Source organism: Oryza brachyantha, chromosome 5, assembly GCF_000231095.2.
Source record: "Oryza brachyantha chromosome 5, ObraRS2, whole genome shotgun sequence".
NCBI lineage: Eukaryota > Viridiplantae > Streptophyta > Magnoliopsida > Poales > Poaceae > Oryza > Oryza brachyantha.
This window is the reverse complement of record NC_023167.2, coordinates 14233354-14257739: the sequence shown is the minus strand read 5'-3', so window position 1 is coordinate 14257739 and position 24386 is coordinate 14233354. Positions and strand designations below refer to the sequence as shown.

The 24386-nt window shown below is 41.0% G+C and overlaps 2 protein-coding genes across 3 annotated transcripts; both read left to right on the top strand.

Moving 5' to 3' along the window:
• Nucleotides 1–195: 195 nt before the first annotated feature.
• Nucleotides 196–4753, top strand: LOC102701820 (glucan endo-1,3-beta-glucosidase 14). 2 transcript variants are annotated; one of them, XR_423538.3, is made up of 4 exons: nucleotides 196–420; nucleotides 1873–2924; nucleotides 3068–3230; nucleotides 4367–4753. XR_423538.3 is itself a non-coding variant. In XM_006654410.2 (3 exons), the coding sequence occupies exons 1-3, from the start codon at nucleotides 339–341 to the stop codon at nucleotides 3116–3118; spliced, it is 1185 nt and encodes a 394-aa protein (XP_006654473.2). In that variant the 5' UTR covers nucleotides 196–338; the 3' UTR covers nucleotides 3119–4360. The 2 variants fall into 2 exon arrangements, 1 of the variants encoding a protein (XP_006654473.2); XM_006654410.2 differs by lacking the exon at nucleotides 4367–4753 and having other exon boundaries at nucleotides 3068–4360.
• A 3841-nt stretch (nucleotides 4754–8594) lies between these two features.
• LOC102706846 (protein transport protein SEC24) lies at nucleotides 8595–15544 on the top strand. The gene is made up of 14 exons (XM_006655301.3): nucleotides 8595–9008; nucleotides 9094–9165; nucleotides 9439–9492; nucleotides 9600–9775; nucleotides 9860–10046; nucleotides 10190–10335; nucleotides 10422–10576; nucleotides 10673–10754; nucleotides 10836–10951; nucleotides 12844–12936; nucleotides 13163–13286; nucleotides 13983–14248; nucleotides 14595–14809; nucleotides 14901–15544. Exons 1-14 carry the CDS (start codon nucleotides 8681–8683, stop codon nucleotides 15125–15127), a joined length of 2241 nt encoding a protein of 746 aa, XP_006655364.3. The 5' UTR covers nucleotides 8595–8680; the 3' UTR covers nucleotides 15128–15544.
• The last annotated feature ends 8842 nt before the right edge of the window (nucleotides 15545–24386 follow it).

Sequence of the window (24386 nt, the reverse complement as noted above, 5' to 3'; positions counted from 1 at the left end):
TATTTACACCAACAATAAACGGTTTTATGAAAAGTAAACAAAGTCAATTAAGAAAATTCAGAGGATCGAGTAGATATACCTCTGACCTTTAGCTACCATCTTATTGACCATAAGATTTCAGATAATATACTGGTAAATCCGAGCAGGTGAGAGTAGACAGACACTACTATAAAAGCATGGAAAGGTAGAGAAAAACGCTCGAACTTAATGCAAGCAGATGCGCCTAGCTGCTCTCCCGTAGTATATCCAGCGGGCGCCGCGAGCGGCCCGAGGAAGAAGAGAGACAAGACAGCCCAGGCGACGGAAAGAGAGGGTCAGCCCGTCAGAGCAGGAGATCGATGGAACTCCGCGACATCTCCTCCTCCTCCTCGCCCTCCTCCGTTCTGCTGCTGCTGCTCCTCCTCCTCGCTATCATCTCAGGTAGGCAGATACGCAGAGCTGGCTAGCTAGATCTCCTTCCTTTCTGTTCGTTCCCTTGCGTGCGTGCTTGGTTGGTTTGGTCGAGAATTTGTTTTCGCGTAAACACGATGACCAAGGATTTGTTGGGTTCTCCTGCCTCTCTTGTTTCTTTCTCCTCGAATTTGTTTTGGCGATAACACAATGATCCAGGAATATGATGGTTGGTTTCTCATGCTGTTTGTTTGTTTCTTTTATCCTTCCCGTTTCATTTCGGAGGGGGCATTTTAAGAGTTCTGATCGCGGATTCCTTTTTTCTTAAGCGCGTTTATGACCGGAATGAAGAGGAAATTTGAGCATGGAGAGTTGGAGACGGAGTAATGTCATGCAAAACAGCTGTACAATAGTCAAAGTGTTATCTGTAATTAGAGATACTGAAATTAATTATAAAAATTATATTGTCTTTTGATATAATTTTTTAAGTATGATAAAATTGCTAGTTATCTAGCTGGAGTGAATTGCTGAAGCAGTTGTTCTACTATTAGTCTACGAGGTTGTTTTCTTCTACTAATCAAGCATGTTTCAGGCGGCTAGTCCGACGTGTACTGGATAGCGAAAACATTGAATATTCCACGGCGCCAGCGCTTGCTGAAATATTTTCACGGCCATTTGATTTGATATTGTCTGATATTTTCCCTTGCTTGCAAGCTCGCTGTTTCTGTTTGTCGAAAACGACCTCCTACCCAAGAGCATCGCATGTAGTTTATTTATCTGACAGGATAGCTCATTTAATTTCTCCGTGTTAACTTTTCATCTTACGGAACTTCAAATGACAGTCTTCCGAAAATGAGAATTTTGCCAAGTGGGTTTATCTAACTGTTCTAGGTCCTTGTGGTGAAATTTATCTTTAGATCATAGATTTAATTAAGACATGTGCTCGTATTTATGATTAATTGTTCTCTCAATAGTCAGTGGTAGACTAACATAAATATCATATGTTAATAGCAAGACATCGTGGGGATCGATCAATATCATGACATGATTGGTCTAGTTTTTAGATATGCTTATAGGGGGTAGTGTGCACTTGCGTGTGTTCATATGGATGGATACATGCATGTGACACACGGTTGCATATGTCAAGTGTTGGGGAAAATTCAAATAGCCTGCTAATTAGTAATTATTGGGTTTGCAGTTGGAAACATCATGTTTAGATATAATAATACTTTCTCTATATTTTAATAGATGAAATGTTGATTTTTTCGCATGTTTAACTATTATATTTTAAAGAAAACTTACGTAATTATTTCTTTTTCGACTGAATTGCTCATTAAATACATTTTAAGTATAACTTAAAATTTGTACATAATAATAATTTTTTAAAATAAAATATACTCCGTAACTGACAAATATTTGTCATTTTAACCCTCCTTAATCTTAATGTATTAATTTTTGTCTTCTCCAACGCCATCACCGCAGCCAATGACGTCGTGTCGGCGGCGACGACGCCGCTCAAGTTTGGCATCAACTACGGCCAGATCGCGAACAACCTGCCGCATCCGACGCAGGTGTCCGGCCTCCTCCAGTCACTCAGCGTCAACCGGGTCAAGCTCTACGACGCCGACCCCGCCGTCCTCACCGCCTTCGCCGGCACGGGCGTCGAGTTCATCGTCGGCAACGAGGACCTCCACAACCTGACCGACGCCCGCAAGGCCCGCGCCTGGGTGGCGCAGCACGTGCAGCCCTTCATCCCGGCCACGCGCATCACCTGCATCACCGTCGGCAACGAGGTGCTCTCAGGCAAGGACACCGCGGCCATGCAGAGCCTCCTCCCGGCCATGCAGTCCGTCCGCCAGGCGCTGGTCGACCTCGGCCTCGCCGGCAAGGTGAACGTCTCGACGGCGCACTCCGTCAACATACTCGCCACCAGCTACCCGCCGTCGGCCGGCGCGTTCCGGGAGGACCTCGCGCAGTACATCCAGCCGCTGCTCAACTTCCACGCCGAGGTCGGCTCGCCGTTCCTCATCAACGCCTACCCGTTCTTTGCGTACAAGGCGAGCCCCGGCAGCGTGTCGCTGCCGTACGTGCTGTTCGAGCCCAACCCCGGCGTGCGCGACCCGGCCACCAACCTCACCTACGACAACATGCTCTACGCCCAGATCGACGCCGTGTACGCGGCCATGAAGGCCATGGGCCACGCCGACATCACCGTGAGGATCTCCGAGACGGGGTGGCCGTCCAAGGGGGACGCCGACGAGGTGGGAGCCAGCGTGCAGAACGCCGCCGCGTACAACGGCAACCTGATGAAGCGGATCGCGGCCGGGGAGGGGACGCCGCTCAAGCCGGGCGTCCCCGTCGACGTGTTCGTGTTCGCGCTGTTCAACGAGGACATGAAGCCCGGCCCGGCGTCGGAGAGGAACTACGGCCTGTTTTACCCCAACGGCACGCCGGTGTACAATATCGGGTTCGACGGCGCGTCCTTCAGTCCGTCGCCGACGACCTCGACGTTTTCTGCCTCTTCCAGGCCAACGGTAACACACAAAATTCTGAAATTTATCCCAATTTGAAAGTTTGAACATGCAAATAAAAATTCTGCATAACAAAGTGAACTTCCAAAGGCAATGTCTTTTTCTGTTTGCTTATTGCATTTCTTTTTCTTGTGTTCGTTCGGCAGAGTACATTTCTGATGGGGGTGGTTGTCCTACTCGCCGCATTCTTCCTCTGACCATTTCCTCCCCCAAGTATATTGCATCAGTGATTTGGGATTGTTTTTTTTGACCGAGAGTTCGATTTGTTGTTACATAACTAGCACACAAAGCCGGTAGTACAACCTGGAGGTAAGCTTATCTTAACATCCTTGCTCAACTGTGGCTGCTGATACAGTTTTCAGAACCATTTTTTTGTCAGAACAATTACCAGCCATGAAACTGATTACTGCAACATAATCTTGTCAGCCATAATGTTAGGTGACCGATCATCCTATCTCAGTGGAAGGATATGTTTGGCCTTTTTTCTAGGTTCTTTGAAAGTTGCAATGTCAGCCACGAAATTTATTAGTGTAACATAATCTTTGTCAGCCATAATGTTAGGTGATCGATCATCTTATCTCAGTGGAGGGATAGGTTGGCCGTTTTCGCATCTGGTGCTTCATGTGAAGGATGTCGCTCTGCTAGCGTATTCCCCAGGGTGGTAGGCCGGTTGTTGATCGGTTGTTTCATTTTAGGATTCTAGCTCTCGCCATCTCACGGCCATATAGTTCTAAACTGACCAACCAACCAGCCAGCCAGACAGCCAACGAGAAGATTCTAGTTCGCGTCATGCACAAGAATCGAATAAGCATTTGGCACAGAAATGGGCATTATTCTGGACCCATTGTTCATCAATTCTCTCATGAACAGAGCACCAAACAAAGCAACAAATTGAACCCTCAATAATCATTTGACTTCGTTGTCTTAGTTGTGGAATCTTAAGAATTAACTAATTGTTGCAAAAATTAGGATTTTTTTCCCTTCCAGATATGGATGTTTAGGCATTTTCTCTTACATTTCCGCATAAATGAAATGGGTAGGAAGAGTGATCTGTCGAAGAGTTGACAAAACGTAGAATTATGTGCTAGTAGTTAGGACAATGGTTTTCATTCATTGTACAGTCGTCCTATAGATATGATCAAACAAGACCGTATTTCACCTGCTTTCCTCAGCTACTCGCTCTTATAATTAATGAACCGGTAGCTCTCTTGCGGTTAGGTTCAGAGTAAAAGATCAAACAGGATCATGCGCCTCTCTGCTTTTATATACGGCGTGCTCCACCGAAATGAGAAATTAGTTTGAACTCCAGTTTAATTTCTACCGTACATAGTGAAATAATCTCCCTTTTCTAGATCTTACACGTAAAATTTGCAGTTATATATGATGCCATTCTTCATGCCAATACAACTCTTAATAATATGTTGCTCCATCCATTTCTAATACAGGAGAGCTGGGTTCGTATTTTCCATCTCCAGTGTGGATTTTGAGATTGTTTTCATACAGACACAGGAGAATGGTCAACATAGGCTGATATAACACGCCTGCTCAAGTACTCGTTGTCGTCATTTGCCAATGAGTCAAATTGAATCCATGAGTTAAATTGGATCACAAATGGTTGTGGCTTTGTTTTGTAGTATGATAAATTTATGTTAGGTTTTAGACCGTCTCTTGCTTTTTATAATTGCTGTAAAAAAAACCAATCAGTTAGCTTATTCGTTTGGTGCCCAGTTATGGATCAGTTGTCAGTGTGATTGATGATAGAACCTCTAAGCCCAGTTTTCCTAACGGGTAACTTGAGCTAATCACTTGTCTCTAACAACAAAATTAAACAACATAGAATGACACGAAGCAACGCAGCTGCTTGTGTTCATGAGTCCGGTGCTCCGGTGACAATGGCGAACGGCGGCCGGTTTGCCGCTGCAGACGCTTCCTGCGGCAGCAACGGAGCCACGGAGGCGATAGATTTAATGATTTCACACTTTCTTCGTTAACTAATTATTTAGTTAATACTCATAAGTATGATATATTAAACCATATGAATCAATAAAAATAACTAGGATATTAAATAATCGAACATCAATCATACAAGTCAAAAAAAAAAAAAAACAAATCTCTCAACGGAGGCAGAGCCGCATGCCCGCGGGGACGGCAGGCGTTGGGCCGCCGGCCATTCTCGCGTGGTAGGCCATGAAATCTCCTCGGCTCTCCGTGTGCCGTGAAATGGGCCTTCCGGAAAGTGGAGCAGACGGAGAAGCAGGCAAATGAAAGAGGTCCATTTTTGGTATCTCAACCAAGGAGCGAGTTATATTCACATTTCTCAAGGCTTAATCACAAAACCGGTATAGAAAATCATTTAGAGCAATTTTACCATAAATACTTAAGGAGGTACTAAGAGACTATTTTTTTATGTAAAATTTGATATCTCTTGGTACCTTAGATACTAGAAGGTATCAATTTTTACGTAGAAAAAAATGATACCTCCTCAAAAATAGGAAAAAAGCTCAATCACTTAACTATCAAAACCAGAGCCAATTTGAGATCTTCGGCTGTCTAGAATGTGGTTTTGTTCACCTAGTCTTTATCTAACGTGGAGACTACGCGGGAATACGATTAGAGAAAAAATATTTTAAATAAGTAGGATCCACCTGCAAGTCTCCCACCATGAAAATAAAAAAAATTGGGGTTTGTTCTTTGTCAGATGAAAATGAAACATAATCTAGTTTTTGTGATAGTTATTTATTAGTGTAAACGAGAAAATTAACTATTATAGTTTATAAAGTTGACCTACTTCATAAAGATGAGATGATAAAATTATACACGAAAACTTTTTGAAAAAGTCCACCCTTTAATAGTTCTTGAATTGTGCGCGCAAAGTCGAGGGAAAAGATTGAGAATAATCTGAAGAAACAACAGAGCATGCATCTTCTCTCTTATATTCTCCTGTTTCGATCTCTCTCTTTTTTTCTCTCACCTCTCTCTCACCTCTCCCGAACCAGAGATCAAACTCAGACATAGCAGTAGCTCTAATGGCAACGAACAAGATGGGATTGGGACAGGAGAGCTCAAAGCTGACCGTGAGTCCTTGACAGTGCCAGCACGAGTGGAGCAAGTTGGGAAGGCAACAACAAACCTTGAGTTCACGCACACAAAGTGATGCAATGTGCGGCAGCGGGCTACGAGCCTCATGCAGGCCACTCTTGCACACTTGTCCATGCTCGCATACTCCCACCGGCTGCCGCCACTACTCCCTCGTCCATGGCCGTATATCTCATCAAACTATTTCTCCTGTCCTCCTCGGATCTAGGCTTTGGAATAACTCACCCTATCCTGAGCTCAGTATCGTGCACAACAACATTGAGCTCCTGGGTGGCTGCATAACTCCTCGACAAGAGCCACTCCATCGTCGTGATGGTGCCGCCGGTCGCTCCTCGCACCCAATTTGGCTACTCCAACCCACTCAAGCAGCGGCGAGAGGAGGGGAGGTGGAGGCAGGGCTGGGGACAACTCCATTGTGCTTGAGCTATCTACTCCAGCTCGCTTCAGGCTAACAGGGGAATGGGAGGGCTAGCGATGGGAAGGAAGGGGAAGGATTAGGAGAGAAAGGATGATATTGACACGTGGGCTCCACCCGTTTTTATTATTTTTGATTGATAAGTGGGTCTTATAATTTTTTAATTATATTTGCTGACTGGATAACCATAATATTTTTAGGTAGGATAAAACCAACTCATTTGGTGATTGTAGTGTAAAGTAAGTTTCACGTAGGATGAAACCATCTTCTTAACCACGGAGGAATAATTTGCTTTGGTTTTGAATATTATGAATATTAATACTTAGTTTTACATATAAATGATATCCGACACATTTATAACAAATTTAATAGTAAAACCAACAACTGGAGTTATAATAGAACTAACATGTATAATGTATAATATATGTGCTTTTTTAATATTCTTAAAAAAATATCTTAAGATACCATATTTTTTATAAAATTTTAGTACCTTGAGATACAATATACCCTAAGGTACCATAATTTTGTACTAAGATTTTTTTCAAGAATAATAAAAGAGTCCATAATACATTAGTTATAAGATTAGCTCCTTTAAGTTTTGTACCATCTCTATTTTTCACGGAAGTATCTATGTATGAGCACATGTAGAGCAAGAGAGGGCATGAAAGCTAACCCTATCTCTTATTTTTTTTCCTACTTCATATATGCTCGCACCTGTATTTTCATTTCTGTTTATACTTATAAGTCAAAGTTGGAGTTGATTTTGTGGCCTTTTTTATCAAAGTTTATTTTACAGGCTTAACTTTTGGATCGCTAAAAATATATATATAAATTTATTCTTAAATTACTTTTTATTTATAAGTTTGTTGTTCGGTCATTCCCCTTGCTGTTGTAAAATGGAGAGCACACAAAAATGCAAATTCCAAAGCGGCCGTGTCGCAAGTCAGGAATTGGGCAGAAAAAGCTACCGAGGGCGATAGACTACGCTGGTGACGTAAGGGCATGTACAACAGTCCAGACATCAGCTGTCTATTTAACACATAGAGACAGTGAAATAGACGTATTGTACAATAGTTCAGATAGTTGTCTTGTATGTATGTTATTTAATGCATACATGCATCCATGATCAAATATGCATTGATCTTTATACGATTTTTTGTTGCTTCGCTAATATAAGTGACTATCAAGTATAAATAAGTTCAGAATGTTAGTACTGGTCTTATTTTTTGCCATCAACAAAGAAAAGGTGTGGCATTTTTTATGTTGAATGTATTCCAATCTCAAAATTTCATTATTTCGAAAAAAAAGAGAAATCAGACTGGTATACGATCGGAAGCACGAGTATATATCCATGAAGCCATTGGTGAAGCCATTGCTGAGCCAGCCAAGTAGTGCTGGTTGAGCTCTCGGAGCCGGAGAAGTAGGGGAAGCTTGCATCCATACAGCAATCAGTCGTACTCTCGTCGCCGGCAGCAATCGTGCCCAATCTTTTCCTTTCCTCCTCCACCGCTGTTGTGCCTTCCCTACGGCTGCAACCAACGCCGTCGTGGCATTCCGAGCTCCGGCCAACCGTTTCTTTCCTTGATGCCGCGTCCGTAACCCCTTTCCTCGCTGCACACCACATTGTACCACCCTTGTTCTCTACCATCGGTGTATTGGCCTGCTCCTCCTCCCGCCCCATCTACCTCCAATACCAGTGGAAAAGAACGATATGTGAAATGAGAAACAAGGAGATAGGAAGGGAGAAGGAGAAAAATGCGTGTCTTCAATCCTTCCCGCCATCACTGGACTTTGCTTGCACGCGTATTGGATCCGAGACGCCAAGGACTGAAGCGACAGATTGGTACAACACGCTTCCGGGTCGGCGCCTCGCTTTGGAGCACGATACCAAGCCGGCGACGAACAAAACGACGACTGCCTTCTCTCTCCGGGATAAATGCTACAAATAGACAGAAAAATACGTAGACGTGGCACTATATACAGGCCCGTCTAGCTGTTGTACATGCCCTAATTTGAGATTCTCTGCGCCGTCAGATCACACCTGTACGGACCCGATTAATCGAAGAGATGTTGCAGCCTGCAGGCAGAGAGTCTCCGACTACCCCCGACCCCGCGGCCCGCGCGCTTCGTGCGACCGAACCTATCTGTGTGAGTGTCAGATCCGTCTCGCCAGTCGAGCGCCCATCTCGTCCCCACCTCGCCGTCGCCGTAGTCCGGCGGGGGCGGCGGGCCGGAGTCCTCGGCAGCGATGGCGGTGCGCGCGACGCTATCCCGCTTCCCCGCGACGGCGGAGGCGCTGGAGGCGTGCGCCGTCCAGTGGGGCGTCGCCGTGACGCCCTTCGCCGCCGCCGACGAGCGCGGCCAGCCGCCTGCGACGGGCGCCGGCGGCGACCGGGTCCCGCGCTGCGAGCACTGCTGGGCCTACCTGAACAACCACTGCGACATGGAGCGCTGGGGCTGGTCCTGCGCCCTCTGCGGCACCCTCAACGGCTTCGACGACGACGCGCTCGGCCGCCTCCAGCGCTCCGACGCGTGGCCTGAGCTAAGCTTCTCCTTCGTTGACCTCGAGATCCAAGGTTTGTGTCACTTGTGCCTTTCTCATCTTTGTCACTGTGGTTTCTCCTGCCTCCTAGCAGTGACCCGTGGATTGGGTTTGTGCAGTGGATGGGTCGGAGGATGCAGGAGTCGGCGTGCAGGCGAGGCCTGTGTATGTGGCAGCGGTGGATCTTGCCTGTAAGTGGAATCTTTCGCTTACTGCACCCTGATCATGGAATTGTATGCAAATTTTATCCCGTCCGTAGTTTGTAGTGGAAGTTAATTTTGCTTGTTATATGATGAAGTACCCAAGTAACCGAACTACTACATAGACGAGGAAAAAATACTACAGGTAGAGAGAAAAAATGAATCCGTATAGCTCAAATTTGCTTGCTTTAATTAATAATATCTGTAAGTACGAGTCTCGATGCTCAGATATTTCAGAACCTTGTCTTGTTTGAATGTGCTCAGGTTCAGAAGAGTTTCTGGAACTAATCAAGAGTGCGCTCCTGGCAGCACTAGAAGGTTACTATTTTGATTACTTGAAACTTACTGAATTTTTGGTTGCTTGAACTGTGAATTGTGAGCAAGCATGTTATTGTTCCTCAGTTGGCTTTTTCTCCGTGCATCAGCTCTGATTCCAGGCTCCCTGTTTGGGCTTATGACATTCAGTCACAAGATTGGGCTGTATGACGTGCAAGGTCCAATTCCAGTTGTAAAAAATGTTTTCATCCCTCCAGACACAGAAGAGGAGGGGCTGCCGGTTGCTCTTGAAGATGCCATGCCCCTACTTTCTTTTTTGGCTCCTGTATGTTACAAAAGTATAAGAAGTGTTACAGATTGCTTAGTCAATTTGAACATGTCATAATCATAAGATAAATTTTATGAGCAGATCGACACATGTAAAGATCGAATAGCTGCTGCCCTTGATACATTGCGACCTACATCTTCATGGGAGAGAGGTGCTGCTTCTGGGCAGGAACCTGATACTGTTTTGCTTGGTGGGAGAGGTTTTGGGACAGCCATGTCTGCTCTAGTTGACTACCTAAGTTCAGAGTATGGAACTACTTTTGCTTTGGGTAGGTTATATTCCCAATCTGCAACTTTAATAATTCGTGCCAATCATGCATTACTTTTCTACGATAGGATGATGTATTTGCTGATATTTTTATTTAATCTTTTTTTGCCTAATAATTTGCATTTTCTTAAAAAAATCATACAGCTAGGGTATTCGCTTTTCTGTCTGGTGCTCCTGATTATGGAGATGGTCAACTAGACACTAGGAGATATGGTGAACAATATGCTAGCAAAGGGGAAGACCCTGACCTTGCATTACTTCCTGAACAAATACCATTCTATAAAGATCTAGTAAGCTCCCAATGATTCTTGAGAGACAAGTTACATTTTAGATGAACATGTCTGTCATATGTCAACCTTATGGAAATTTGAAACAGGCAGCTGTCGCCGTTCAAGCAGGAGTATGTGTAGACATATTTGCTGTAACTGACGAATACACCGATTTGGCTTCATTGAAGTTCTTAAGTATTGAAAGTGGTGGCTCATTATTTCTGTATACAAATACAGATGATTCAACACTTCCCCAGGACATGTGAGATTGATCATTTGTTTGTCCTTTTTATTCCTGAACTTTCAAGTTTTCTGATCTACATGAATGGCTTTTGCCCCATGGTTTTTCCTCTATCAGATATCGCTTATTGAGTAGACCCTATGCATTTGGTTGTGTCCTAAGGTTGAGAACATCTTCAGATTTTGAACCTGGCAATTCTGTAAGAATTTAAGCTATTTATGTTTATGTTAACTTTAGTGTACTCTCAAGCTAATCTCTAATGCATGTATCTTTCTTACAGTATGGCCATTTCTTCCCTGATCCTCAGTACGAACATGTGCAACATATCATCTGCTGTGACTCATTTGCTACTTATGCATATGACTTTGAATTTAAAAATCCTGAGGGCTTTTCCAGGTATGATTTTTTTTATCTCAGTTATTTTTCACTCTCAAGTCTCAACTGTTGAAAACCATCCAACTTTCAGCCTTGATATGGCTCTGATTTGGGCTCAAGCAGCATCCTGACCAATCCATTGTGCTAGCATATCATCTCGTAAATATGAGTTAGCAATCTAATGCTGCATGCCTCACTCCTTATGGGTCTATCTGCCTCTTGGCTGCATGCCATCTGCTACTGTCCAACGGATTGATACTACCCCCCTTTGTTGTGTCACAAGACTCACAACCATGGGAGGTCATTGCAATTGCAAAGAAGCTTGATTGTGATGCTTCCATACAGGCAGTCAGGAAAATGGAGAATGATCGTTTCATTGGAATTTGCCTTCTTGCCATCAGTACCAAACTCCTGATGAACTGCTCGAGCTGGAGCACACCAAGAGCTGGCAGAACTTAGCCACCTCTAGATTGCATGATCTGCATTCCAGTCCATAAACATCTTTCGAAATAGAAAATAATTCATAATCTATATATTTCCCACAAACAAGCTGAAGCCACCATACTGTTCACAGGACAATGTGTTCTGTTGCTAATCCACAGCCTAGCTGTTGAGATAAAAAGTTTTGCTTATGTTGCACTATGCAATATTTAACTCAGTAACTCATTAGGCTCTAGCTACCGCATGATAAAAACCAAGTGGCAAATGTTTCAGGGTCGCTGAAATGGACAATTATCAGATGCATGTTGCCCATTAGCAAGATTATCCCCGGCCAGAACCATATTATGGGACAGAAGCCAAAGAAAAACATGTATTCTTGGAGGAATATGTAGCTTCTAAACAGCAGGAAGGAGCATAAGCTTAACAGCTCTGAAGTCAATGACAGCATAGAGTTATTGCATATAGTAAACCTGAAAAAGTTAACTTCTGAAGCTTGGAATAATCTTCACCACTAAGCTAGTTAGAAACAGCAATGTTTAGAACCTCATACCAAAGATTAATTAACCTCTTGTCAACACACTTTTAGTTAATCTTGTCCCAAATAGAGGCAATAAAAACATTTCGTTCATTCACAATAATATCAGAGATGCTCCCAATAGTGATGGCTAAACCAGTAAACCCAAGTCAGTGTCTTGCCAGAACCAATCACTGAACCACCGATAACACTTTTTTGCTCCTTTGCAAGACCAGGTCGCCCCTTCCAGAGTGGAGAGGCACCAATGGCTTCACAGGAATGAATCTTAGGCCCAAGCCCCTGATTAAAAAAAGTCAGTCAGCTTGTTCCATGTTTTATCTCTGTCCAGGGAATACCTGCAAAGTCAGGCAGCACAGAGGCATAGATTCTGGTCTCTAATACCAATAACCCCAGGTTGCCGAAGTCCTTTTGACTGTCTAGACACCAATTACCCAAATGGTATTTTAAAGACCCTAAAATTATTTCTGATTTGACATGCAAAAGTTATAGCAAAGTCGGTATTGATCCTCCAGTTTACAATACCATGGAGAAGGAACTGCTAGAATTAGACTATCCTTTTGCAGGTGTCATCTAGTTTAGTCCAGGTAGATGTTGACATAGGTTAGAAGTATGAAGAAGAAAATTTCAGTTTGTAATCACCATTCCGTCAGAACATGCTTTTCAATTATTTTTCATTTGGACTAGATAAAATGTAGTAAAAAAGCCAAAACAACATGATCACATGAAAGAGAGACCAACACAATGTGATTTCGTCACATCATTATCTATAGTGTAGAATGGGGCTTATGTTTTTGTAACAAAAAACTATATACATGTTGGTGAAACTTTACTGTATGAAGAGACTTTCTTCTTGCTTGATCCTATCAATTTAGTGAAGACACATCACATGCGATACCTGTCATCAGTGGTCAGATAATATATTTAACTTATTTCACAGGCACACAGATCCTGCTGTTGTACAAATTGCATTTCAGTATAGTGTTATTGAACCTGTTGAGACATCAGAGAATGCAACACAGTCATCTTCAAGGTATGCAGGATTTTGAGTATCCTTAGTTTTGCTTTCATTCTGGCTGAACATGCCTTACCTCCTGTGCTATTAGCATTTAATATTTCTAGTTTGTCTCAACAAAGTTCCTGTGCTTAAAACAATAAGTAGAGTGATGTTACATATCTTCATTTGTTCCATCTTCAGTTTCATCTTTGTTGCCATGCTTTTGGCCAACCTGACTAATTATAATGTCACACCCTTACAGTTACATGTTTTGTCTAAAGAGACGGTTGAGAATAAGGACACTGCAGTATCGACCAGCTAAAAATATCAATGAGATCTATGACAGTGTTGATCCAGAAGCTGTCCTACATATTCTTGTACACAAGGTAACCATGTTTAGTTTTCTCAAAATCATACCACTTCATTTGAAGATGTTCGTCAGTTTGTGAAGAAAATCTCTAAAGGTTCATTGGGGTTTCTTTGTTGCAAGATATGTTTTTTGAATTAGGAATGTGTGAACTAGAGATCATTAAAATAGTTTGCAATGGATTTCATTGGTGAAGGTTCTGTAAGTAAGATTTCTCTGAACTCTGCAGATTGAACTCTGTAGTAAAATCATTAGAAATACATTTTTGGTAGCTTTTTCTGCAATTTTGTCAAATGATTATCCAAACTTTTCTCCTAGATTTCCATGTTTAGGCCTTTTGATGAACGACACCTGTCAGAAACACTACTTTTTCCTCTTTTTCTACAATTTTGTCAAATTATTATGCAAGTTTTTCTCCTAGAGTTCCATGTTTATGCCTTTTGATTAACGACACCTGTCAGAAACATTACCTCCCCCTAAATTGAGGGATCTGATTTTTTGACACTCATAAGATTGAGGTTCGATTATTTGACATACTGTCCTATTGTCATTGACCCAGATGGTTCCACATGTCATACTCACGAGCGTCAATATAAACAATTGTCTAACGAAGGAAGTGTTAAACAATTAAATTTATCCCCTAAATTAACTTTGATTTATGCTTTTACTACTTTTGTCCTCCTAACTTATGTCTCTTCTGGAATGTTGCCATCAGGTAATTTTAATTTCGTTGGATAAAGGGGTTAAAGAGGGCAGAAGTTTGGTGCATGATTGGCTGGCTCTCCTTATGGCTCGGTATAATCAGGTGTTGAGATCTGATGCACGAAATCCGGAATCACATGTTGATGTTGACTTCTTACACTGCCCACAGCTGCAAATGTTACCTCAGCTTGTGTTTGCATTGTTGAGGAGCCCTCTTCTTCGCTTGCATGAAGAAGGCATTCATCCAGATTACAGGATATATTTGCAATGCCTTTTCAGGTGAGAAATCAAATTTTAAATTGTTACTTGTGGCTTCTGTACACTTGTTTATTGAAAAATATCTAAAATAATCATAGCTCTTGTACATGTTAAAAATATGTGCAATAACAACAACCTGTGAAAATTTTATGATCATGTATACTATAAGACAAAAGATTGTACACATTTGTGCTGTAACAAAGGCAAAATGTTGGCACTCTGACAACTAAAAAAACATAATAATAAATTGCTGATGCTGCCGTTGACCTATCTTGCTTTCTTATGATTCGAAGCCATTTATTTACTTCCATGTTCATAAGTTTCTTTCAACAGCTTTTATAGAAACTCCTTTCTATTGTTATTTCAGTGCACTAGAGCCATCGTCTCTAGCCAAAGCTATGTACCCAGTTTTAATTTCATATTCGTCACCTGACAAGCAAGCATTCCCTCGGCATACATTGAGCCGGGCGGCTCTAATCATGAGTGAGAGCCCAATATTTCTTCTGGATGCATTTACCAACCTTATTGTTTACTATTCATCGACTGCTGATCCTTCAGTTCCTTTTCCTCCACCACGTGACTGTAAGTACACCATTTTTCTGTTTGTAGGGTATCCTACATGCTTTTTTCGACTTGATTACTTCATCTGCTTGTTTGGTTTTTTGACTTGTAGGTCTTTTGAGAAATAAGATTGATGAATTGAAGAAGAACAGGTGTATAACACCAAAGCTAACATTTATCCACGGAGGACGAGAAGATTCAACATTATTTGAGAGCTATCTTATTGAAGAGCAAGATGTTGACGGTTCAGGGTTTACAACTGATAAAGGGTTTGTATCCTTCCGTGAGAGTATTAGGCAAGCTGCAGCAGAGATCATCGAGGCAGAAAGTAGTTTATAGTTAAACACCAAGGACAATTCAGCTCCGCAAAATTAGTATAAGAAAATCATAAAGAGCTACAAGTTCCTTCATGGCTTCATCTAATTTCCTAGTAGTGCGAAAGGACAGTTTTTCAGGAAAGGACAGTTCTTGCACAATTCAAATTCGGATGGATTCTTGCTTATGATTGTTTTTTTTCCTGGTGTTTGGAATTTTGTTTTGTTTGCACATGAAAAGCAGTCTATAAGAGTTTGACACTAGCTAGACTATATCACTAATACGACTCTTTAATGTGTATCATTACCACCTCGGGCATATGGATAACTACTACAACATTAGAAATGTAGCGGTTATGCTAGTCTCTGTAACTGCCCGTGTTTGTATACCATCATACAATCCTCCTATGGTGGGCGGAGCTACTTCTATCAAGGGGTCCTCTCAGAAAAAAAAATTTAGCTTTATTAATTTTCATGTGTATCCTCTTACTCCAAATTCAGTTACCCATAACAGTCTAAACTTAATTTAAAACATTAAAAAATAAATAAGTGACACCTTGTTTATTTCACTCTAGCTCTACTCCTGTTAGGGCCCTAGATGACAATATGCAAGTGCAACAAAGATTCAGCCCCGTGTCCACAAAAGAGTAAAGCACGATAGTCAATCGAGTCGAGACACTCATGCTGCGTTCAGTTGGTTGTTAGATATCGTGCAAAAAATAGTAATAGATTAATACATGATTAATTAATTATTAATTATAAAAATAGAAAATATATTAATATGATTTTTAAAACAACTTTTCAATAGAAAATTTTCATAAAACACACGTCGTTTAGCAATTCAAGAAGCATACACACGAAAAACGAGAAATCTAGGTAAATGAGTGAGGCCAACCGTAGATTTGACCCGATGGAGTAAATTAGAAATTTGTTTTCGTAACAACCGAATATCACTTTGACCTATAGTATGAGATACAATAGAATAGGGATCCCATACAGATCGACTAGTGACGGAAAGTTTAATAGTCTAAAACTGTCTCTATTTTTAGATCAAAATTTAAACGATCCAGTTTTACTAAAAGTACCGTTCACGAGGACGTGCTATAGTAAATGGTACCGTAATTCTTTGAACAGTGTTTTTTTTCCATCTAAACCACTGCTATTTAATCCAACGATGGTCAGTATGACGGCTAAATTTACAGTCATGCTGGCAAAAGTAGGTAATCTCAATTCTAGCAAAATATACCAAGGGCAAGAGATAATGAAACGTGAAAGCTAAGAGCATCTCCAATAACCTTTTCATCCCACTCTCCAAACCAAAATATAGCCATTTAGAATAAAAATCGTGCTCCAACAGTTTCTCCATCCTATTATCCAAGCCATCCGGATGACTAAATCCCCTGTATCACTTGCCAAACTTAGTTAACCTACTCCACTTACCAAACATAGGCCCCATGCATGGGCCCACTATCTTTCTCTCTCCCCCGGTCTCCCATTGACACCGCTCGACTAGCACGACCGCTGCCGTCTCCATCCTCCTCTCTCCAGATCTCCAACTGCCGCAGAGACCGCTACCGTCCGTGTGCGCCGCCGCTCTGGGCCGCACTGCCCCTGTCTCACCGGCCATTGAGAGAAAGAGAAAGAAAGAGAAAGAGAGAGGTGGAGAGAGGAGAGGGAGAGAAAGAGGCTAACATGTGGGTCCCCGATGTCATAGACTCAGAATAAAGAGGATGAATTGAGAGACTGTTGTCGTAGAAAATGAATTTGACTTGACAAAAAAAAAAGAGTAACCAAATAGATATTTAGAGAGTTAAATTTGAAGAGGCCGTTGGAGATGCTCAGCGGACGATGAGGAAGGCAACTACTCTGACTGAACAGCAGAACAGGTAACACAGATCGGACAGTAGTCACAGTACGGTAGTTTCCTATGCATATGCCCTGATCCTGATAGTTTTCTTCAATCCTCGGAAGGTACTGTCCCAAAATAAACAAATCTACACTGCATGTGTATGTATCTTAGTAGAATATATCACGTCTTATATTGGTTTTATTTATTTTACAATGGATAGAGTGATATTAGGGGGAATTTAATCTTTTGCTAATCTTATTAATGATCAAAACAGATTTATTACTCGTTATCTATAACATATGGGCTTTTACGAGTATATGACATTTGGATCGAAACAAATCTATTAACTAACACTCGTAAGAAGAGTGGCACAACTTTAAATGCCCCCAATATTAGGTGGGAAAGTGTGTATCCCGAACATTCGAAGTGATCAATGTCGCGTGTTCAGAGGCTCAGATAATCAACGTAGCAGCGACGCCGGTGGCACCGGCGAGGACGGCCGGCCAGGTGAACCACGGCAGTGCAGCTGCAGCATTACTCTGGCTGTCAGCCTCGGGCGACGGGGCAGGTGCAATGGCGTCCTGCGCCGCCTTGGGGATCCTTGCACCCGCAGGCGGCGACGACGACGGCGCCGGGACGGGCGCGTGCAGGTGACGGCATAGCGTCGGCGTTGACGTCGGCGGCGCTGCCGCCGCCGCCACCACCACCAACGAGCACAAGAAGGCCAAGTGAGCACCTGACAGCGACGCAGCCATGGATCGTACGTAGCCTTTGCGCGCACGACGCAGCTTCACTTCACTTCGAGAGTACAATGCAACCTCGAAGCTGGAGCTGAAGCGATCGAATGGCAGTGTAGAAGCTGGTGACGACGCCGCGCACGTACTGCTCGTAGGATCGTTTATATATGAGGCGCGCGAATGCACGGAAAAGGCGAGAAATTGGTGCCGGTGCGATCCCGGAAGGCTTTGATTTTTGTATGCAATTGCTCGATTCGTCCTGGGCGAAGTTTTCGTGACGAAAATCTGTGCGCGAAACGGGCGAGAATTGATGAGCTGCCAAGTGGTTCTGTAGAAATTTGGATATTTCTGGACAGGGCCGGTCCTGATATTCTAGAGGTCTAGGGCGAGATAAAAATTAAGGCCTCTAAAACTATGACTATCCATTTTAAATTAATCATAGTTGCATGTTTGTCACAAGTAAAATAAATCATATATATCGATTTGCCTCGAAATGGACAAACATAATATCATGAATTTATTTGTTTTTATAAACTTATTCTAATGTAAATTTGATGATAAATTTTTTTATGTTTGATCGAATCTTGACCCAAAAGTTAAATATTTATAACCAGAGCGAGTATTTATTAGATTGTGAAAACATAAAATAGCAACGATTTTATTTTCTATTAATATTACCACAAGTCTAAAAAAATTTAAGATGCTGCTGCTTAAAGAAAAATACTAGTAGAAGAGTTGTTCACCATACCTAGAGACAACAGCTTCTAGTGCTATGAATTAATGAATAGAAAATCATTTGTTGTATGACACGTAGGATGTAGTACATCACTAACAACGGAAAATATCTAAAGCTCGGCGGGGCCCTGGGCGGTTGCACCGCTCGCCCAGCCCCAGGGCCGGGCCTGTTTCTGGGTGTCAGCTCACCTCTCTACACTCGACGAAAAAAACTGACAGCTGTGGGCCTAAATCTGGCGCCTTAGACCACTCGGCCAAACTGTGTAGTTTAAATTTTGTTTCGTACGTATTTATCTCTTGACTTTCTGAGCATAAAATTCAGAGAACACGCTGCTCTTTGTCCGCTTGAAGATTCTGAACTCTTTGTAAATTATGGGTACTTACTGAAATTGGTCTAGGATTCTGTTCAAAAAAATATATAAAATACCATTAACATTCTCCCGTGGGTCGTGGTGGTTGGACCGGATGCGTGGAGGGGAAGTCGGACCACTAGTCTCCAACCTCTCTATACACCGTGGCGACGTAACAGTAAAATTAAGATGCTGCGAAGATGCTCGATAAAGATAATCGGACATGATGCATTGATGCATATCTTGCCTTACTTCGTCTTCATCCCGCCCGCTTGGTGCTTGACATACTACATCGTGTACGGGAGATAACAACATTGTGGATAGCGGCTGGCAGAGACAGAGTTGTGGAGGCCACTGAAGTCGCCTCTAGCCCAAGCCAAAAATGCCCACTACAATGCTATGGATGCCGCAAGGTAGACCAGACTGGCGGAGGCGTTGCCACACATCCTTGTGCTCTTGCATGGCACATCGTCGACGCATGTAAACTGGCAACTGGCGGCACAACGGAAGATGGAGGGGACGATGAGCAGGAGCGGCAAGCGACAGAAATGGGATGACACGTATTGTCACGAAATCGGAGATGAAAAGTTGGATCAATTGTCTCATGTAGTCATGCCTAGTTGGTAATACTTTATTAATTTCACAGGTTGCTTATATAGGCTGGCAGATGATAGCTACTCCCTCCGTCCCAAAATAAACCAATTTTTCACTTTTCACATATAATTTTTAACTTTTCGTCTTATTTAAATTTTTTTGCGATCGATAATTTTGTTTTTATTAAATGATAAATCATGAATAGTATTTTACATGTGACTAATTTTTTTTAATTTTCTGAAAAATTTTCAAATAAGACAGATGGTCAAACGTTAGACACGGAAATCGGAGAATTGATTTTTTTTTTGACAGAGGGAGAGGGAGAGGGAGTAGCTGTGCGATGCTGTACTTGGAGAGGGTCTGTAGTTGAGGAGCGTGGTAGGGTCTAGCTGGGCCGATCGGCCCATCCTGCCTAATAGGTAGGTCCATCGTGGGCGCAACCACTGAACCACCTGGGTTGTTTTTATATTAAATTAAATTATAACAAAATAATTAATAGTTATATATTTTAATAAGACAAATTAAAAGCAGACTCAAAAGTTGATAACTTAATTTTTTTTGAAGGAATACTAAGCTATATACATGAACAATCTGACGGAAATAGAAGTCACTCCCTCCGAACATGTGAAGCATACATGAACAGATAACAAAATAAAAATAAAAAACACGGTCGATGTGCTTGTGTTTCATTTAATTCAGACCACCCTTATTAGCCGGAGGTAAGTAGGAGTTTAACGACTATTTCTAAAATTCAAACCTTATATTACGACATAAATATTTATAACACTATTTACAATATTATTGGTCACATCCATCACTTTATATTTAAAATTATTTTTATTTTATTCCTACATACCATACAACTGGACCTGCCACGGGTTGTTCATTAACCATCCCATATCCATACCTATGTCATTTAGGTATGGTATGAATAAAAAATAATTATCCATTGAGATTTTGGGAAGGGTATTACCCGTTTTATTCGTACTACGTATAAACTCAGACCTAAAAATTTTAAACTTGCATTTACACTCTAAAATTTTATTAAATTTGACTGAAATTTGGTGGAATGATTTATTATGTAAAAGAGCAAGTTTGTGCAAATTTCGATCAATTTCTTCATTTGGGATCTACGTATGTCTCTTGCCTTACCTGTTGATTACTCATACCCATTAAGTAATACCCATTTAATTTAGATATAGGCAATTTTCGTTAAAACATGTATGGGTAAATTTGGGTATGGATATTTGTTACCCAATACCCTACCCAATGTCAGATCTACGTAACACCCCCATTCATTTTGTCATCCATTAAGTGATAATATGATCTTTTCTTTACAACTTTATTTTCTATTTTAATAATTTAAAAATATTTATATTCTTATACGGACGCATTAAATCATACTAGGAATTAATCCTACGTGAGTTAATTAAAGTCGCTGGATCTCAAGATCTTGTTAAAAAAAAAAGACAACCGCATCGAGCGCGTGTGGCTTCCTCCCAGGACACAGCTGTCCAGTAGTCGCACTCGCACGTATCATTCGTGCCGGTCTGCGGCCGGATCATCCACCGGAACTACTTTTCCACGGTTTGTCAAGCGGCCGAGCTATTAGCTAGCTCTCCACACGGTCAAGCGCTTGACGCTCCAAGCTGCCAGCCTGTTGTATGATTTGTACCATCCCGTATGCCGTTGACGCAGCAAAAGCGCGGAAAAAACCACCCATCCATCGGGTCAACACGCCACCCTTTCCGCTCCCTCGGAAACGCGATGCTCGCCGATCTACCGTCGGATCGGTCGATGACGATGGACCACATTCGTGGCAGGGATGATAAAACGTACTCGCCCCTGCCCTCAATTATTTTAATTTTAACTTTAAATTTAGATTTAGAGTTAATTTTAGAGTTTTTTTAAGTCGGTTTTACTTTTAAATCATTAAATACACATATATAATTTTTTTATAAATTATTATTTTTTTAAAAATATATTCTATTTTTTAAAAAAGAAAATGACAAAAGATAAGGCTGCCATTCTCCCACCGGTCCCCATCTCGCCTTTGAATTCACCGCTTGCGTCGCCTGCATGAAGGTGACTGGTACGTACAGTTAAGTGAGGGGTACTGTTGTAATGTCTTTTACCGCGGGTGATACGATGGGTAGCTGTCGAAATGGCTCTACCATGCGTGTAATGTTTTTTTTTCTTTTCAATAATAAAATTCATTCCGGCATCGCTTATATCAAGATGTAGTCGGTCAGTGGCTTACTGACTGTCTCAAAAAAAATATTTTTTTATATCTTGCACATACCAATATATTTCCTTTTTTTTTCATTTCAAATGCATTTATCTCACACTTTCTCCGACCTCAATAAATTTATCCCATGCTTTCTCAATTTTAAAAGCAATGATTACTAAAAATTGAAGTTTTTGTAGGATATTTTTCTTTCATCGAGGAGGGAATGTTTATGAGACGGAGGGAGTATTTACCATCGAAACAAAAATTCAGGGCATGAATATTGTCTTAGTAATTCGATTGTTACGTATTAGTGGTACCAATCACCAAATATTAAAATTCTAATACCATATTAATCATATTGGTTATATTTGAAACTATAGCTATTTATATAAAATAAAAGTCCATGAAAGTTAAAATTTTTTATTTTAATAATTTTATAAATAAATTAATAAAATGCTAAATTGAGAGTCCAAGATGGGTATATGATATCATGTTGCTAATTACGAATTTCAGAATTATCAAATTAGAGTCCATACTACTTTCAATAACATGATTTGTTTAGCACAAACTTTTGGAGTAACCTATGGTCAAGATAATTGCTCTATCAAAATTAATAGCCAAACTTTTATGTTTAACGTGAGAGCTCTTTTATAGTTTTCAGTTACCATAAGTAAAGGTAGATAGATGTTTTATGATATAATTCCCCCTTCTAAAATAAGTGACTACTTTGTATTTAAATTTCATCCGAAAATATATGATCTCTTTAATTATCTTTTTGTTTTAACCCAAACTACCCGAAATTCATAGACATCCCTCATTTAATAAGGACCATCTGGTTATTTTTCTGCGCTCATAAATTATTCTCTCTCTTAAGTGGTCACTTATTTGGCATGGAGAAAGTATTAAACAAATCAAATATTACATTTTGTAACTAAAGGTACAAATTTTTATATAGTATATATTCAGTTTTTAACCATCGTTGATAAAATGGTATTTTGAGTTACCATATTTTCTAATAAAAAACTTGATACCTTCATATGCTATATATCTCGAGATATCAAATATTTTCTCAAAATCCATAAAATAACCGTATGTTCGAAAAAAATAGAACTTTTATTTTCATCTTGCTCCTGGCACCTAAGAGTTTAGGAACGGTCCTGCTCATCTTCCCTTCGACCCGACCATTCAGCACACCGACCGCACCTCTCTGCCTTGCTGGTGTCTCTTCCCCCGTTACTTGGACCTTTACTTCCCCGTCTCTTTCGAATAGAACTCGATTAGTGGGTTGTGGGTTAACATGACTCGTTACTAAACTTTTAATTTTAAATTTAGATTTTTTTCATTGCAATTTATTTTTCAGCTATTACTTTAAATATTAAAAACATATATATATAAATTTTTATTTATAAATTATTTATTCATTTACAAATATATTATTTAGCATCTTTTCGAGGAAAAAAACCATACGGAAAGGGTGGCTCATCGGTAACGGGTGACTACACGTACGACCTCCGTGTCAGAATAAACGAATTTCTGAGCTTTTACATAGAATTTTTGACTCTTTGTTTTATTTTTTACAATCAATATCTTTATTATTATTATATGATAAAACATAAATATAAATAGTACTTTACAGTGAGCTCAGAAAATTTTTTTTGCACGGAATAGTAGGGTAAATCGAGACTATAATAGACCGGGTCACACGCAAAGCACTGCACTTTTAGTAGTAGTAGTACTTGCCGGCGCGCGCGCACATACGCGTGCGTGGGTCGCAGCCGTGAGCTGTCACCTGCTAATAACGATACCGGAATGGGCACGTACGCGTGCGTGGGTAGGTGAAGGCGAGAAGTGAGATCGAGCAAGCGGGATCGGTGCGGTGCTCTCTGCTTTTCCGTGACAGCGCGAGCACTGCACTCCATACGTGCAGTGACCGGGTCGCGGCGTCCGCGATCGACGGATGGATGGCCGAGGGGCCTGCAGGACGCTGTCGTCCTCGCCGACTAGCTGTCTCGCGGTGGAAGCCGAGTAGCGCGCAGCCGGAGGCAAGCGACCACGTCGAGGTCAGATCACTCGCTCTCGCTGGTTCTCGTTTTTTTACGAAGACGCCCAGCACATCGTATACCTGACTTATATTAAGAAAAAAAACATGAGCTAGTTAAAATAATAAAAAACAGAAAAGTAAAACCAAATTTAACTTAGGCAATGTTCTTTTTTTGTCCCGGTAGGTTTAGCCTTATTAGCGGCACACGAAACGAGAAATATGATTAATATATAATTTGATTAAGTATTAGTTAGGAAAAATGTTTTATTTGATTTTTAAAAGAAACTTTTTAATAGAATTATTTTTTGTAAAAAAATCATATGGCTAATAAGCCAAAACGTAATTATTCCTCAATTTCCGTTACCATGTTTTCAAATCAATATTAACACAAAAGTAAAGCAATAATGCACATAACTGCACTTTCTAAATTTAAATATAAGCTTAAAAGTAAAGCACTAATGTAAATAATTGCACTTTTTAAGGTGGTGTTTGGTTATTTAGTTCTAGGACTAAAAATTAGTCTCTGGACTAAAATCTTTCCCTACTGTTGGGTTAGAGCGACTAAAAGAGACTAAAAGTGTATCATATATAGAAATTTTTGTTGGGGGTTGGTGTGAAAGGAAGTTTTAGTTCCAATAAGTACCTATGAAAGGGACTAATAGACTAATATAATTTTAGTCACTCCTGTTTGGGTTTTTAGAGACTAAAATAAATAGACTAATGGATTAGTCACCTAAACCAAAGAGAG